Source organism: Andrographis paniculata, unplaced genomic scaffold (genome assembly GCF_009805555.1).
Source record: "Andrographis paniculata isolate CXL003 unplaced genomic scaffold, ASM980555v1 Contig60END, whole genome shotgun sequence".
NCBI classification, from domain to species: Eukaryota; Viridiplantae; Streptophyta; class Magnoliopsida; order Lamiales; family Acanthaceae; genus Andrographis; species Andrographis paniculata.
Window position 1 is genome coordinate 1,623,978 of NW_026137596.1, and position 18,786 is coordinate 1,642,763.

The 18,786-nt window shown below is 28.9% G+C and overlaps 2 protein-coding genes across 3 annotated transcripts; one reads left to right on the forward strand and one right to left on the reverse strand.

Moving 5' to 3' along the window:
* The first annotated feature begins 8,209 nt into the window (after positions 1-8,209).
* LOC127259637 (U-box domain-containing protein 9) lies at positions 8,210-10,649 on the forward strand. Its single transcript, XM_051287105.1, has 2 exons — positions 8,210-8,916; positions 9,335-10,649. Exons 1-2 carry the CDS (start codon positions 8,617-8,619, stop codon positions 10,412-10,414), a joined length of 1,380 nt encoding a protein of 459 aa, XP_051143062.1. The 5' UTR covers positions 8,210-8,616; the 3' UTR covers positions 10,415-10,649.
* Positions 10,650-10,815: 166 nt separating this feature from the next.
* On the reverse strand, positions 10,816-16,283 carry LOC127259638 (E3 ubiquitin-protein ligase CHIP-like). Of its 2 annotated transcripts, none has more exons than XM_051287108.1 (9): positions 16,170-16,283; positions 15,902-16,050; positions 15,735-15,802; positions 15,586-15,649; positions 14,679-14,750; positions 14,017-14,150; positions 13,783-13,936; positions 13,598-13,708; positions 10,816-12,588 (listed from the first exon to the last, which is right to left on the reverse strand). In XM_051287108.1, the coding sequence occupies exons 2-9, from the start codon at positions 16,007-16,009 to the stop codon at positions 12,469-12,471; spliced, it is 831 nt and encodes a 276-aa protein (XP_051143065.1). In that variant the 5' UTR covers positions 16,010-16,050; positions 16,170-16,283; the 3' UTR covers positions 10,816-12,468. The 2 variants fall into 2 exon arrangements, with proteins under 2 accessions (XP_051143065.1, XP_051143063.1); XM_051287106.1 differs by having other exon boundaries at positions 16,129-16,239.
* Positions 16,284-18,786: the final 2,503 nt, after the last annotated feature.

Sequence of the window (18,786 nt, forward strand, 5' to 3'; positions counted from 1 at the left end):
AAATAACATAAAATTCACAATCTTATATAATACAAAATTGATGGTTCTGATTACAATGGCTGAATGAAAAAATAAAAAATAAAAAATCAACATCATGAAAATAGTGCTAACACATACAAAAGCTAGCCATGTTTTCGTTTTAATTTTTTCTTAAATTTTTTATGGGCCCGACCCCTATAATTTAGGCACATCGATACTACACACTACTTATTGGGCCCAAATTGGGCTGGGCCAATATTATATAGATTAGTGTATGAACTATATTTCGGCTCATAAAATGAATTTACGGAACAAATTATTTGAAAGATGGATATATACTCCCTACGTCCATAATTAAATATTCATTTGTTTTTTTGCATGCAATTTTTTAAAAATATTAGTATTATATTAAGAAGTAGTAGAAATAAAGTAGAAATGACTAAAATAACTTTATTAGTATATGTGATATAAAGGTAATGACATTTGTGTAATATATTGTAAGTTATAATGGTATTTGTAATATTAGGTAAATAGTACAGTTGCTAAAAAATGAAATAGATATCTTGTTATGGAACGGACTAAAATGAAAAAATGAATAATTTGTTATAAGACGGAGAAAGTATAAAAAATTCAAGAAACAAGTCAGAAATAGTTATGAGAGTAGAATCAATAAAGGTGTGTTTGTTTGTGTTTTCACACTATACGGCTGCACTACTACAGCAACCGAATTTTTTTTTAGTTTGTATACAAATATTTAAATTTAGTTTTTTTTAAAAAAAAAAAAAAATCACATCAAAATTTATTTAAATTTTAAATAAATATACTAATAAAGACACCCGAAACTTATGATAAATAAATGCTAGCTATACTTTGAATTTTCTTATTGGGCTGTTACTGGGCCGGGCCTCAATTTGCGTCTAACAGTTGCTAGTATATGTTTATAGTGTGTATTTTATTTTTTATATTATTATTTTTGTTTTATTTATCGTGACAAATAAATTTTAAGATAATACTTTTAATGCAATAATAAATCTTAAATATATTGAAATGTGCGCATTAATTACTACAATATCTTTATATATACAAAAACTATTTAATGTAAATTATTGTGTCTTTTTTTCATAACATGAAACTAGTGGGATAATTCATCTGGAATAAACAATATGGTGAAAATGCAGTTAATATAATTTTTACTTTAATAAAATATCCTCAACGCATTTCAATTTTATTTTTTTTATATGTATAAATTATACCCAATTTTTAAGACATAAAATAATATTTTCTCCGTCCCAGACATCCTGCAACATTTCCTTTTTTTTATGTCCCAAACACCCTACAACATTTATAAATTAAGAAATAATTAATTATATTTAATTTCTACTCCACAATTTATCCCCTCACATCATCCAAATAAAAAAATAAAATATATATTTATCTCTCTATCACATCACCTAATTTCTAAATTATCTTACTTAATACCACCCATCTAAAGACTCGTGCCAAAAATAAATGTTGCACCTTGTTTGGGACGGAGGGAGTATAAAAATAGAATATTCCCTAAACCCTAAACTTCTATGTTTTTAGGGAATAGCGGGCTAGAATTGGCTTTACAAGAATAAACTACTATTTATTATTAATTTTATATTCAAAATATAATATCAATTTTCATTTTTATTATATTATTTAATTATTCAAATTCAAATTCAAATTTTTTACTATTTAAATTACAATACAAAATTCAAATCCCCAACAAACACACCCTTGTATTTTTTGGAAGGGGAGTGATAGTGTGCAAATTAAATAGATAATTTTCCCTAACCATAACTTATTGTTTACTTGTATTTTTTTTTTATTAATTGATTATATATATTGCAGAAAACTATTATTGAATATTAATTCTCATTTAAAATATATAGAAAATGGACATTTATGTAAGTTTTTTTTTTTTTTTCATTACAATCATTAAAATACAATATTCAAGAATGTACATATAAGGTAAGAAAAATGAAGAACATAAATGATTAATTAATGAGTGGGTTTAGGCAATTTCTAAGAATCAAAGGGAATGATGATTGGTCAAAATCCGGTGATTGTGGTCAAAATCAAATTAAGATTTTGTCTGTTGGGGTGCAGACATAATAATAACATCTTATTTACTTTTCATCTTTATTAGATTAGCCTGTCTTCTTCTTTCTCGCTTTTCTTGCGCAAATTTTACCCATTCATTTCATTTTAACCTCAAATATTATATATACACAATAATATAAACATACTGTTTTTTTTCGTTTTTTTTATTTTTTTTAATGACGTGGGAATCCGCAGCCGCTATCCGAAAGTACACTGGGTAAATTTTCGGCCGAATCTAATACTCTGCAAATAGGCCCGACGGGAAAGTCACATTAGGCGAATCATGTGTGGCAAGTGACTTGAAGCGTTGGGGTTTGAACCTATGACCTCACGATTACAAGTCCAATCTCTATTTATTTGTTTGAATTTCACTTCGCTTTATATATATATATTAAATATTATATCAAAAATTTATTTTTTTGAATTTTGGCATATAAATTAGAAAAATATTTTTGATTCTACACATGATGTTAAAGAAAATGTATTTAAAATGTCAAAATATTATATACATTGTTTTATTTAATTATAAACTTTTGATTGTAATATTTAGAGCAACTCCAAATGTCCAAACAAAGCCCATTGTTTTGAGAGCTTATTGTGTAATATAATATAAGAAGTTAATGGCATTATATACGTTTCCTTATATTTCCATTTGTATTATGATTTTTTTTAATAGTTTAATACTACCTATTTTTTTATTTAGTCAATATTTCAGAAATTGCAGCTAATACATTTTTTATTTATAAATTTATTATTTAAAATAATATGATGATTTTTAAATATATATATCTAAATTAATGACAGCTCAGGCAACGGACAAATTAATTTAATAATACTCCATTTGTCGGTCACGTGACGAATTGACCGCTAAAAAGACCTTCTCGTCAATAAAACACATTAACAATAATAATTTAAATTTAAATTTAATCAAAACTAATACTATAAATTAAATAATACTCCTTTCCTCCCCTCATATATGATTTTATTTTTTTTTATACGTCGCACAGAAGATGATCTTTTCTTATTTTTAACAGTTTTATCAATCTTAAATATATTTAACAAATATAAATTAATTTAATTAAACTTCTAACATCTTATAAGTAGCACACACTCAAAATTCTTTTATTTTTATATTTCCTCAATTAACATAATTTTTTATCTATTTTTAAAATTTTTCATTGTTTATAAAACTATTTCTTTTTTATCTGTATTATATAAAATTTTATTATTTATAAAATGATAACTATATTGCATATATTTTTTCAAGATATAATTATAAAAAATTTAAAAATATCAACAATATTATTCATATAAAAAATAATAAATTAATATCATAACTTATTATTAATAACTTACTAATCTATATTATCTGAAAAACAATATCTCTAATAAAATAGTTCATCCGGATAAAGGAAAAGAGTATATTTCATCCTTATTTCAAACATGCGTTAGATCCACGTTAGTTTCTTGAACGAGACATTATTTAATTATTATTAATACTAAATTCATCCACAATGTATGCATTTAAGTTATTATTATTGTTTTTATACAAATATATATATATATATTAGTACTAGTATTTTACTAGTTAAAGATATTTTTAAGATTTATTGAGTAAAATGTTATTAAAATATAATTTGATAGTTCATAATAATAATAATAATAATAATAATAATCCATACAATATATACTATTTATTTATTTATTTTTATATATGCTATTTTTTATTTATGTGTTACTTATGTGTTAATCATGATTAATTAACACAACACTAATAAAAATTAATTTTTTATTTTAAATAAATGTAAACTAATTTACAATGATTTATATAAATACTATTGCAATAAATTACACATAACAAAATGATATTAACACACACAAAAGTATTTTAAAAACTACTTGCAAAAATAAATAGATATTTACCAACCACAGGTTTGTAATTTAAACATGTATCATTTTATTTTATTTTATTTTTTAAATGGAAATTATCTTGATTTATCAAGTGTTTATAAAGTTAAACCATTTTATTTTATATTCCCTCTATCTCACATAATTTATCCCTATTTTTTATTTTCGTTCGTTGCACGTCATTTGTCTTTTTTTTTTTAAAACAATTGATTATACACTTTAATCATATTTTAAAATTTAAATTTAATTTTTTTTAATTTTAATTAAAATAATTTATTATTTTAATCTTAATATATAATTATTTTTACTATTTTTATTAATACATTTTTTTAATTATCTACTAATTATATTTTACCTAAATTTTCGTATATGCATAATACGTCTATCTTATTTAGAACAGAAGGTGTACTAATATTAATATATTTCGGAACTCGCACCATCTCCTACTTTCTTTTATATTTTTGTCATAAATAAAAATAAATAATGATTTAAGTACGAGTAATATTTTTAAAACTTAAATAAATTATTGTTTTTTAAAAAATAAATAAATAAAAAGAAAGGGCTTAAATGATGTATTGAATAGGGAGGGTTGGTGTTCCCCTAGGGAGGGCAGATGACACAGATTGTACATCTGGCGGTGTTTTGTCCTGTAACCAACGACAAACGTGGAGCTGACACGTCATTCTCCGTGATGGGATCGTGGCCGTCCAAATAGACAAGACAGGTGCCACCTCACTCACTTCACTTCACTCATCCATTAATTAATTTATTAATAATTAATTAAACTTCACAATTATTGGTGCAGTACAATGCCGACACCCACCCACCCTCTCTTCTCTCTCCGTTTCCCGCCCATATGAGCTGACGATGTTTTTTTTTTTTTATTATTATTATCATTATTTTAAAATATTTACATTCCATTATTCTTATTATTTTAAAATTTCACGGGAACAAACTCCTAATATTAGTGGACAGTCATTTTTTACTCATAATCTTACTGAGGATTTACTTGCAGTGTTACTCTCCTCATCCAACATAATTTGTTTCTATTTTTAATTTTTATCTGTTTTGTATAATTTTTTTAAAAAAATATAATTATTTATTTTAATTATATTTTAAATTTTATAATTCTTTTAAACTATTTATTTTATCTTAATTTATAATTATTTTTATTAATATATTTCTTAATTATATACTAATTATACTTCATTCGACATAATTTGTTTTTATTTTTAATTTTTATCTGTTCTGTATAATTTTTTTTTTAAAATATAATTATTTACTTTAATTATATTTTAAATTTTATAATTCTTTTAAACTATTTACTTAATCTTAATTTATAATTATTTTTACTAATATATTTCTTAATTATATACTAATTATATTTTACCTAAATTCTCGTATCTACGGAGATAGACCCACAATATATGAGACGAAGTAAGTATTACTTAGCACAGAATTATTATTAAATATAACCTCTTAAATAAAAGCAAGTTGTGTATATGATACATAAACAAAATTAATATTCCCTCCATCTCATAATAAAGTATCCATTTTTCCATTTTAGTCTGTCCTATCAATTTTTTTTAGTAACTGTACCATCTATCTAACATTGCAAATACTTTTACAACTTACAATATATTACACATATGCCATTACCTTTATATTACACATACTAATAAGATTATTTTATTCATTTATATTTTATTCATACTATATCCTAATATAATACTAATATTTATAAAATTACGAGCGAAATAAATGAATATTTAAAAAAGGTGAAGTAAACGTAGTCTAAGTTTTACTATTTTTAAAATAAAAGAGTATCCAAATATCAAGATTAAAATTACTCAGTCTAACTCTCATTTAAAGTAAGACAGGCCAATCCAACGGACAAGATTCACTTTACTAATTATGTAAACACTCTTAAAAATAGGTTATCCAATTTCCTAACCTTTTACATATTTGATAGGATTTTTCAATCTTATCCAAATTACCATTGAACTATATTGTTAGTCCGTTGAGCATTATTTTTTATTTTAAGTAGAAAATAATGCTCTATGTGATGTATACATTTACCGAATATATCAATTGATAAAAGCAATAATAAAATATTTCATCCGCCCTAAATATAGTGCAACATTTCATTTTTTGTTTGTCACAAAGTTATTGCAACATTTTCAAATTTAGAAATAATTAATATATTTATATATATATATATTAATATACATTTTAGTTTATCCCATCAAATCACTCAAATAAAAAAAATCAAATAATAATTTCTCTCTCAAATCACATCAATTAATATCAAATTATCTCAAATTATCGTACTTAATACTCATCACCTAAATGTTGTACGGTCTTTAGAACGGAGGGAGTACAACACACTGTGCAAAACTCATATATTGATATACACTAGAGATTAAAAGAATAATTGTATGTTCACTCTGTAATTTTAGATGTACTTTATTTATATTAGATGCGATAAATTGAATTGGTGATATAAAAAATAATATTTTGTATTTAATTATTAATTTTAGCTGATAAAATAAATATTATATTTATATTGTATTAATGTGTATATTATATCTTTTCAATAATATTTATAAAAAATTATTTAAAGCTAAGTGAACAAATTCAATACTCAGTTTGTTCGTTACAAATATATTGTATTTTTAATAAGAATAAAATTTTCTTCTATTTAATATAATTACTTTTATACGTCAAATAATATTATTTTTTAATTTACTGTAGTCTATGTGCAAGCATAAAATGAGACTGTGATAGTATATTATTCAATGATGATCATATTTTCGGGGATTGGTCACAGGGCTATTTAGCATCGCACTGATTAAGTTTAATCAATATATTGTAATGATATATGCAATATATGATTGTTGTTAAAAATAATGTGTCTTATATATATATCATTTGTCATTTTTCCGTCCGACTTAATTTGTACTATTTATATTTCTATTTGTTCCACTGAATTTATTTTTTTATTTTTTATAAATATAATTATACATTTTAATTATATTTTACAATTTATAATTTTTTATATTTAAATTAAATTATTAGTTATCTTAATCAATACTTATTTTTATTAAATCATAATTATTTTCACTAATAAACTTTTTACTTACTTACTTAATAATTACACAATACTTAAAATTTAATGCTTAAATTAAAATGAACATATTAGTTGAGATAGATAAAGTATTCTCTACTAAATAAATTTAAAATTTTAATTACTAAATATGATGTCAATTAACTAAAATAGAAACATATATACAATGACGATGGATCACCATCCTCTTGTTGCCCAGCTCTTCCATATGTCCCCTTGAATACACATTGTGTATATATAATCAATATATAAATATATATATTTTATTCGTCTCAACTCAAAGTATTTTTTTTTATTATTTTTATTTGTCTCACTTCAATTTTTTTTTATTTTTTATTTTTTAGTAAAAGTAATTATTTATCAATATTAAAATATCCTTAGATTGTACCTAAATTACAATAATATCATCACATATAATTATTTTTTATATGACAAAAATATCAAAACTTCTTACATACTCCAACTAAATTAATAAAATATTATTATTTATTAATCTATTACAAAACTCCAAAATGCCTATTTGAACCCGAACGGAGAAAGAATTGTATATCACATATACATACACATAATATATGTTCATATCATTTTATTTAAAAGACGCAGAAGGGAGACCTAAAATCCCATCTAATGTACCGTGTATATATATAATAGTCGTAATCTTGTCCTGATCCTATCAAATCAGCATGACGCTAATATGATCGAATAAAAATTTATTATATGAATGATTAACATATTTTATTACATAATAGAATATACTCCTTCCGTCGAAACTATAGTCTTGATTGTGTTATACGCGAAATTTAAAGAATATTGATATTATATTAATAATGGATAAAAGGTATAGTTAAAAATATTTTTACCTTTGTGAGTGTATTAGTATAAAAGATAATAAAAAAATAAGGGTAATTATATAATGATATGATTATTTATAAAAATAAGACTATTATTTTGGAACGAACAAGAAAATAATAAATAAAATTATTAAATTAGGACGAGGAATTATATTTTATTATATATAATATGTATTTGATCCGGTTAATTCCGCATTAGGAGGAACTGGAGTAGTGCTTGGCCAGCAGAGAGCTGCTGATCCCGTGCCACCCCAATGTCGTATGGATGTATGTGTAGAGCAGTATAGGCATGGCCATAGATGGAGACGGTGATGACGGTGAAGCCCTTGAAATTCCTCTTTCCGCGTGGGCTGCCAGCTGTATGGCCATTGCGTGTCACTCTCTCTCCCCTTTTCTCTCCTCTCCTCTCCTCTCCTCTCTCATCTTTCCACACTCAAATCCACCACTCCCCCTCCTCCATTCACCATTCTCCGATCCATCCACCCCCACCCTCATCTGCAAATTAAAATGCTACCCTAAACATAAAGCCTGATTTCTGCTTTAATTCACAGATTTAGGGTTTTTTTGTGTGCTTCGGGGGAGAAGAGTGGTTATAGTTTTTGTTTTGTTTACTTATTTTCATCGATGGCCAAGAGCGGCGTGTTCGAAGGGGATCCGGCGGCAGTGGCGGCCAAGGCCATGGAATTGAAGAAGGAATTGCAGAGACTGGCGAAGACTATCGCCGAGGACGACGATGTTAACCTGGAGGCGATCGATCGAGCTCTCAGACTCGTCTGTGCCTTGAAGGACTTCAAATTGAAGAAATCGGTGTCGTTGAAGCTTCGTAATGATCCTGAATTGGTCTCTGGAGCTGTTCCTGAGGAGTTCAAGTGTCCGCTCTCCAAGCAGCTCATGAGAGATCCTGTGATTATAGCCTCTGGAAAGGTTAGGTTTATTCTCCTTTCAGTAATTCCTCCTATAATTTGCATCGTTTTCGTCTGCTAATCTGTGTCTTTCACTTGTAGCTTAGTGTATGAGAATTCCTGAATCATTTTTTTAGTTCTCTGGCAGCTTCTTCTGGACTATATATATATTATAGTGTTTATACTGGAGATCTACTGATCATTGTGTTAGTATGCATGTTCTATCTCTTGCTGGATCCCAACTTGATTGAATTTGCAGTGCAAATCATGTGATTTGATGAAGGCCTTTCCTGTTCATCCTTAATTTTCCTTCTTGATCTGAGGCATTCAGTTTCTTGTCGAACTAGTGGGATTGTTACTTCTTGTTTGATTGAATAAGGTTGAGAATTGGATAGGGATTAGGGATATCTTTTGGCATTCATCAATTGTGAATTCTGCAGACTTTCGATAGGCCGTTCATCCAGAAGTGGTTGAAAGCCGGGAATCGGACGTGCCCTGAAACTCAACAAGTGATATCGCACACCATCCTCACGCCGAACCACCTTATCCGGGAAATGATATCACAATGGTGCAAGAATCATGGGATCAAACTACCTGAATCTGTTCAGTACACAGACGAAGACGGCTTAACCGAAGCTGATAGGAACCATTTCCATTCTCTGCTCAAGAGAATGTCTTCTACACTGCCTGATCAAAAAGGCGCGGCAAAAGAGTTACGTCTGCTGACCAAAAAAATGCCTTCGTTTCGAGCTCTATTCGGAGAATCCCCTGAAGCCATACCTCTGCTATTGTCTCCCCTCACTCGAAGCCACACTGAGCTTCATCCTGACCTCCAAGAAGATATAATTACGACACTCTTGAACCTCTCCATACATGATAGTAACAAGAAGCTCGTCGCTGAAACTCCTATGGTCATCCCTCTTCTCATTGAAGCATTACGATCTGGAACAATTGACACTAGGAGCAATGCAGCTGCAGCCCTGTTTACCCTGTCGGCTCTCGATTCAAACAAGGCACTGATTGGAAAATCCGGTGCCTTGAAGCCCCTAATCGACCTGTTGGACGAAGGGCATGCTTTAGCAACGAAGGATGCTGCTTCAGCAATTTTTAACCTATGCATCCACCAGGAGAACAAAGCCCGAGCGGTTAGAGATGGTGCAGTTCAAGTGGTCTTGAAAAATATCATTTCTAGAAATTATGTAGACGAGCTTCTTTCCATCCTTGCCATGCTCTCGACCTGCCAAAGGGCAGTCGAGGACATGGGAGAGCTTGGGGCGGTTCCTTGCTTGTTCAGTATAATCCGGGAAACCTCATGTCATCGAAACAAGGAGAATTGCATTGCAATCCTCCATACTATCTGTTTCAACGATAGATCAAAGTGGAAAGAGATGAGAGAAGAGGAAAGCGCTCATCAGACGATATCTCAGCTCATGCAACATGGAACTTCTCGGGCCAAGAGAAAAGCTAGTGGCATTCTAGAGAGGATCAATAGGCCTATCAATCTTACGCATACCGCTTGATGATGAAGATGATGATCGAGCACATATTCTGTAAATTCTACACCAACCCGTGTTACGCATATGTTGAGGTTGTATGCATATTTGGTAAGTGATTTCCAATCTTTCTTGTGCATATTCAAGATCCAAGCATGAGGTTTGATCTTAGTATATTCTTGTAAATAATATTGACGGGAAACTTTGCGGGCAAAGTTTCTCTTGAATATTGTTCAATAATTGATGCACATGGTTTTGAGTAGACTGCATTATGCTCTGTATAATTGGTTTTGCCACTGCCTGTCATTTTGTCGATGTAGCTTCCTGCTTGCTTTCTATGATTGCCCGTGCCCCTGTTCTTGTTCGCTAACTAGCATCGGGTCGTTATGTTTGTCTATGCTTATCCCTTCTCCTATGATTGCTATTTTGTTTCTTATCATAATTGATGGCTTTCTAAGGTTGCCCTGAAATGTAGTTTCTTTCCAATACTCCACTATCACGACAGAGTCAATTATTTGGTAAATAACCTAATAGTTTAATGCAGTATGACAATTGAAAACTATGGGGGCTTTATGTGCTAATCTAGACTCAAATTTGATACATGCATACATACATATACATATATGATATAAGATTAGTTCTTATGCTTTTATGGTTTAACCAAAAATAATTGGTAGCTCATGTTGCATAATAATTTCAGCACATGGTTCTGTTAGTAGGATGCTTGAATTTTCACTATGAGCATTTAATGGTTGTTTTGGCCCAAGTGCTTTATTATTATGGATGAAAATTGTGACATTCCACATGGCTAGGACGAGGTGTTATTCACTATTCACATAGTGGCCATGTTGGATGATGTTATTGTGTTTCTGTGTTTTTTTTTAAGGTCCCTACAAAGTGTGCGTGCCATAAAGAAACTAGTGTTGAATTCTTAGTCCTTTTTTTCTTAATGTGTCAGAATGACTTTTGGCTTCTAAAATTTCTTCCATTCATCATATCATAGGTTTGTACACACACACACACACACACAAATAATAGACTTGTTACATTTCCTAGACTTTTGAGTGGTTTCATTTAAATGGCATGAAATACTACACATGTAATGTTTATATTTAGAATTGATCTCCTAATTGTCCAGAATTGTGACTCTGGACTTATGGGGATTATGTTCATAGTTTTTACTTGCATAAAGGTGAATTATGTTAAAACTGCAGTGTACTCTATATTTATTTTTAGCCTCTATTATGATGTCTACCAGGGTAGAGTGAAATTTTAAATTAGTGTTCACAAAATCTTCTCCACTATCTATAGGGTGGATATCAAGGTCATGAACATAACCTTACTAGTTCTTGGCTAATCAGCATAGTGTCACCATTTTCTCTCCAAGATAGACAATAAGCAACACTACACTATAGTTCGTCTATTATGTTTCCAACTTTGTTTTTGTATCTTTTAATCAAAATTTCTCTAAAATAATCACATTTAAATTTTATAAAATAAATTTTTTATGTGATACTTTCTAGAGAAACAAATTTTGATAAACTCAAAAAACAATTTTGGAAACATAAATCTACTCTTAAGAAATAGTAAAACAATAATAAAATCATGTGATTATCTGATAATAAGGAACACAAGCATAAGTTCATCAAATCAATTTCAAGGTTCATGTGAAAATGTAGAGTAGGAAAAAAAAACAGTTTAAAAAGATGGTCCATAATCGGAATTTTCTTTGTTGGTTCCGAAAAATATAAGCATTAGACCAATGTTGTCTAAAGCCGATGTAAACTTCAAAAACACAAACACTTGATGGAGAAACAAAGAGTAAAAAACAACACTTTCATCATCAAATAAAACTCTGCAAGTTTCGACTATGCATAATATAGAGTTTCGTTTTATTAATCTTTTAATTGTCTATAATGCATCAGACTGTATGCATGGCAAACTGTTTAAATTATGCATTGGAATAATTACTTGTGAGTCTAAAGAAGTTGTAACATGCATGGCTCAGAGGATTGTAAGCATTCTGAGTTTTTCCGGCTGTAGAAATACAGCACAAGGCAAGGAGACTGTAACATCGATTTTTATTTATAGGCCCACCCGTGCGAATCAAGATATGCTCTTACGGCTTCTTTAATAGCAAAATTTGGTATGAGCTGGGATGGATAGAGAGTCTCACGGGTAATGGGATCAAATTTACCGACCTAATGAAGGGCAAAGGTTTACGTTAAAAACACATATATGAAACAAAGTAGATACTGCTCTAAACAGCTAAGAATAAACTTAGGGTAAAATAGCTAGCCTTGTTTAGCTACACTAGAAAACCTCATATATATATATATACTTTAACCTCACAACTCAAATGATTTACATCCATAATTGTCCATCACGTAGCAGTCAATATCTAAAATGTTATAGAAGATACCGGTACGACTGTTATTTAAATATTTAAGAATATATATATATATAAATTCTTATATATACAAATTTGCAACAAAAATACATAATATATTCTCATTTATTTATTCTATTATATGTATAATATCATTATCCTTTATAGAGCTAGAAGTACTTATAGCTTTCTTTTTCATTGATGTATTGATGTTTGCATCCTAGTGTAGAAAGCAAGCCCATTAGCTCTAATAGCATCAACAACAATTTTAGTTAATACTGATATAAATCAAATCTGGCAACTTTTGATCTTCTAATTTGTTTCTTTTGTTTGAATGAATCTAAAATTTAAAATAAATATTTGTGTTTTTTTCATCTATATTTTAATAAAAAAATATATATTTTATAAGTTAAAGTTAAATCTCAATTATTTACGTGTTAAAAAATAACTTAATGAGCTACAATAGCGGTGTAGCATAGCGTAGCAGAGTGTCGCTACAAGCCGCTACGCCGCTTGCGGAGCAGCCATAGCGGCAGTGTCTCTCTGCTACGCTGCTATGCGTAAACGCGAAATTGTGGAGCGGCCATGGCGGCAGTGGCTCTCCACTATGCTACACCGCTATAGCGCACTATTGACAACAACTATGCCTAAATCCAATTTATATCAATTTAAATCCAACATATTTAGTCCGTTTAAAAGTAAACTAGTCAAGACCAAAACTAAAGAGTGGTTAAATTATAGAACTAAAAATATAACTACATCTTCTAGTAAAATCACTAACTTTCCTATGAGAAAAAGGAAACAAGTAAAGATAGATTTACCTTGTGTAGATGCTCCAGGATCACTGCTCTTTCATATGTGAATCCACTAGGTGCGACAACAGGGTCGCGGAAAATGTCCAATGTGATTCTACAGCACAGATAGTCGGGGACCTGAAAATCGTCCCGTGTTACAAGAATCTGGAAGAGAGGAACAAATAAGAGGGCACAGGTAGGATGATGTTTACCTCTGTTGGAATATCGGGTTCTGCAACTTTGTTGAATACCTGGCGTAAAGCATTCAATTGATCTAAGGTAGAGATAGCAGTTTCATCGATAAATCCTTCCATTCGAGAAGAATTTATCAAGATTTTTTCATAGAGTGCAGCTTCACAGGCCTCTCTGTTTCAAAAGCCATTGACATCAATATTTTGTGAGTACATAAAACTCATATAAGAGAGAGATGAAAAAGAAAAAATTACTTCAGCTGTTTCATCTCCCCGTAACGTAATTTTGATTCATGCTCCCATTTTAGATACTTCGCTTTTGCAAGCTCTTGCCATATCTCTTCAACCATATATCCATTTGGAGTAGCGCATCTTCCGAGTTCCATAGCCTAAAAACATTTGAACAGAGAATAATAAGCAACAAACAAGATCAATGCCGAAAACAACAGTCAAGTTTGAAAAACAGAGGAATTATCGAGGACATGTCCATCCATCATCTATCTGGGAATACCATGTTGTTACTTACTTAAAAACATAAGAAATATATATAGATTGAATAAGAGTTCATCCAATATATCGAATTTGAGCAAGAAGTACTACTGCCCACATTGCCAACTTATAACTATATTATATACAATTATAAGATAATCTATAAAAATACATCTGCAAAAGAACCAAAATTGATGTATGTGTAATGTCTGGTTTTGGTACCATTTCTAGAACAGCGGCCATGTCTTAATTTTGGGGCCGGATGTCATGAAGAAATGATCAACCAAAGAACAGAACAATATGTTTAGATTCATTAACAATAGAGAATGAAACTATATCACTCCAACAGAGTTTTCACTCACATGTAAGACATATTGCTTCCTTAAATATAGTTTCAAAACATTGTCAAACACAATATAAATTCAAACCTTTTCCAATTCCTTTACGCCTTCTGCATACTCCGCCCTTTGGAGGAGAGAAAGACCGAGCATATAGTGTGCCTGCAATTCAAACCATGAGCATTGTAAGCATCAAAGTGGACCCTCTATAGATTGTTTAAGTAAATAAACATCTTTCCAGAGGATGGTTTGGGTTTCTCTAAAGATGAATACATAATGAAAACAGTAGCTCGAGGATTAAGTAATCGGATATGACAGCATGTCCTGATTCAGGTTTCAGGCATCACATTATAAAGTTATCTCACCACAATTATGCAATCAAAGTATCCTTCACCAACAGCATATAGGAATAAACATGAATGCCATTCTAACTAAAGTTGTGTGCTTGATCAAGAAAGTTAAACATCACTTTCTAATTATGATAAAGGACACGAAAATTCCCCGACATAAGCATTAGTAAGCTTAACACGTCACGGAAACAAACAAAATACAGTCTTTATTACCGCATATTGCGCGAACATTAAATATGTCGTGTAATATCTCACCTTATCCTATTTTTCGCATAACTTATTAACTATTTGTCCATGTCAGAGTCTCAGAGATTACGTAGGCAGCCTCAGCCGTTCGTCATCCCATTGAATAACACACACACGTGCGCACACATTCGATCTTTAGTTTCTTTAAAAAGAACACTACCAAACAATCAACCATCCATGTGGCATCACAGATGGAAGGTTTTCCAAATTCCAATCAATGTAGTCATGTTCAAATACCTTGTATCAGTCTTACTAACAAACAAGTTGATCACCGAGGAGACATTAAGTCGAATCCAAACAAAAATAACCGGAAAACAAAGGGAAAAATGTGCATATGAACAAGAACCATAACTGAACCAACAATGACAAGTATTATCAGGAAATTTGATAGCAAACAATACCTTGACAGAATTGTGATCGAGTTGAATTGCCATCCTACAATCCTCCTCCATTTTTTCCCAATCACTACAAACAGAAAAAACAAATTCCAAATCAATTGATGGAAATCGCAATCACAAACAAATGATTAAGAATCACGATAGCCACATACTTCCGCTTGCGGTGGCAAAGTGCTCGATTCGTCCAATATACAAGAACGTTAGGGCACAAAGCAATGGCCTACAAAAACTCACCAAATCTCACAACCAAAACAAGTTCGCAAAATCAACTGCTGCAGATTATGATTCAATCAGTTATCTACACCACTAGAAGCTTTACCTCAGTATAAGCATCAATGGCGGCTCCAAACTGCTCCTTTTTGAAGCACATGTTGCCTTCCTGCCTAAGCACCTCCGCCTGTCTCGCCGCCTCCTCCGATGGCGACATTTTCCGCTTCTCCCCTCTACCTACGCTGGTTGTCGCCGTCTCTACATGTACACACAAACACGTTCAAAAAAATCATAAAAAATCACATACACGTACATTTCAGATACGTAAAAACACACCGATTTTCATGAAAAGCTCCGCATCAGAGAGAATCACTCACCTCCTTACTGCAATCTAGAAGGCGGAGTTCCCGCTGGAGAGGTTTTTGGACAAGATGAAAATGAAACGCCAGACAATGATACCTGCCTTTATAAATGAGTGAGTAGGAAGCGCGTGGATATGCAGAAAATTGTTGAATTTGCTATTGACAGGTAATGAAGTAAATGTATTGGTGGCGTGGAGAAAGCAAAATATCTGCTTACTCGCCACGGACTCCACCCCATTTTAATCCAGCCTTTCCGCCGTATTTATTTTGAGATTTTTGTATCCCTTTTTTAATTACTGTTTATAAAGCTAAATAGTGGTTTCTTTATTATTATTATTATTATTATTCAATTTCTATAATTTTATTACAAATATTTTTTCATAAAATATTATATTAAAATACTGTAAATTTTAAATTGAAACGTCAAATTAAAATAAAAAAATCAAATAAATCCATAGATTTTGTTTATATAGCTATTTTGAAAATTTTATTGCTATTTTTTTATAATGATATTTTTTTTACATCAAATTAAATAATCAATTTTTTCTTTTTTCATTTTTTTTTTATTTCAACATTTTACATATATACGTTTTTTATGGAAAAGTAGCCATACTTTTTTCATTTCAATCTGTTTGTTACTATATATATATATACGTGAGAGATTTCAAAATGTTATCAACTTTATTTACTTTATACATAACTTTTTATATATTTCTCAATATAATTTATAAAAAAATTTACAAATAAAAATAAATGCAAATTAATACAAACACTATTATAATTATACCATTTGAATTATATATTGGAATATACACTGCCAATTAAATTGAAAATTGGGAGGTATTATTATTATTATTATATAAAATATCATATTAAATTTATTGTTTATATAAAAAATAGTCAATTGGTATTTCATAAACTCTTAGAATTTATGCTAGTTGATAAATATAAAACATCAAACATACTTCTATAAAACACTAAATATGTTTTTATATAGCACTATATATATTTTATAAAGCACATTATATAAAAGTGCCAGATATAAAGCACATTATATAAAAGTGCATGATATAAATCTATAAAAATAAAATAAAATAAAAAAATATCAAACATATTTTTATAGAAATCTACATATTTTTTAAAGCAAAAATTTAAAAATAAACAGATAACACAAATTCTTACTTCACATGTCACAATATTATTTGAGATTGATATTATCTGAACAAATAAAAGCAATAAAATAACGTAAAATGTTATTTACAAGAAACATGTAATTATTTAAATCTACATATTTTATTTAATTTTTCTCATTCCCGGGTAGATTTATTGTACTCCCTTTGGCTACACACAAAAATAAACATTTATATTTGAGTTGTTAAAAATAGTGTAACGATATTTTTGCATGTAAAGTAAAGATATTTGTGGAAATATATATACTTTTTAGTTGGACGGAGGGAATATTATTTAACGTTTATTTAAGGTGATTATTTAATCTTATACTATATCCCATAATTGGACAATATAAACTATAAATAATTACCTCAAGATAGATACATGTAATTAATGTAATAAAACTCTGGAGATTTAATGTACTTTATTCTTTAATAATTAATACATTACTTTTGTAATAACGTGTCTCTGTAAATTTAAGTGTTTAACTAAATATTTCTCGAACTTGCTTTTAATGGGTAATTGTTCACATCTTGTTCAAAAATAAAAAATAAAAATTGATGAATTCAAACTTAAAATTTATAGTAAGAAAAAAACATCGATAAAAAACGACAAAATTTTCGGTTTTAACAATATCGTTATCAAATGGAATTTATTTCAAAATATTTAGTTATATAACGATAGAAAAAGAAAGTATCGGGGAAAGAAAACGACAAAAGCACACCAATTTTAACAATATTGTTACAAAAATTGAATTTATTTCAAAATCGTGTTATTAACGACGAACATATATATATTGAATTACATCAAAAATAGATTGAATTATTGAAATACATATGCACAAAACATTATTGAAGAATAACAAGTAAAAGAACAACTCAATAATAAATTATCTGCTTATAAAATAAATTTATGTAAGTTTATATATGAATAATATATAAGATGTATATGTATATATTTGAGAATGATGTGTAGTGGTTGTTCTTAATTTCTAAATTCTAATTTTGAGATTTTATTAGTTTTATTTATTATTGATTTTTCATATAATTTTATTTGAAATATACATATATATATATATATACATGTATAACTATTTTATTTTAAAATTCTTGTTTTTGTGATAGTTATAGTTTTATTTGCATCATATATACTGACCTTATTCATCTAATTTCACTATTAGTGTGTATGTCCTTTTAAATTTTAGTGATCTCGTAGTAGTGTTATGCTCCATTCGTTTCAAACAAACAAGATGCAATATATGATTTCTGTACTAAATTCTAGGTAAGTGTTATGTATCAAATTCTAGGTAAGTGATATCAAATAGGATAATTTAAAATTTAGGTGACGTGAAAAAGACAGAAATATATATATATTTATCTTATTTTTTATTTAATTAATGCCATGAGATAAAGTATGAAGTAAAGATTAAGTATAATTAATTATTTTTTACTTTGAAAATATT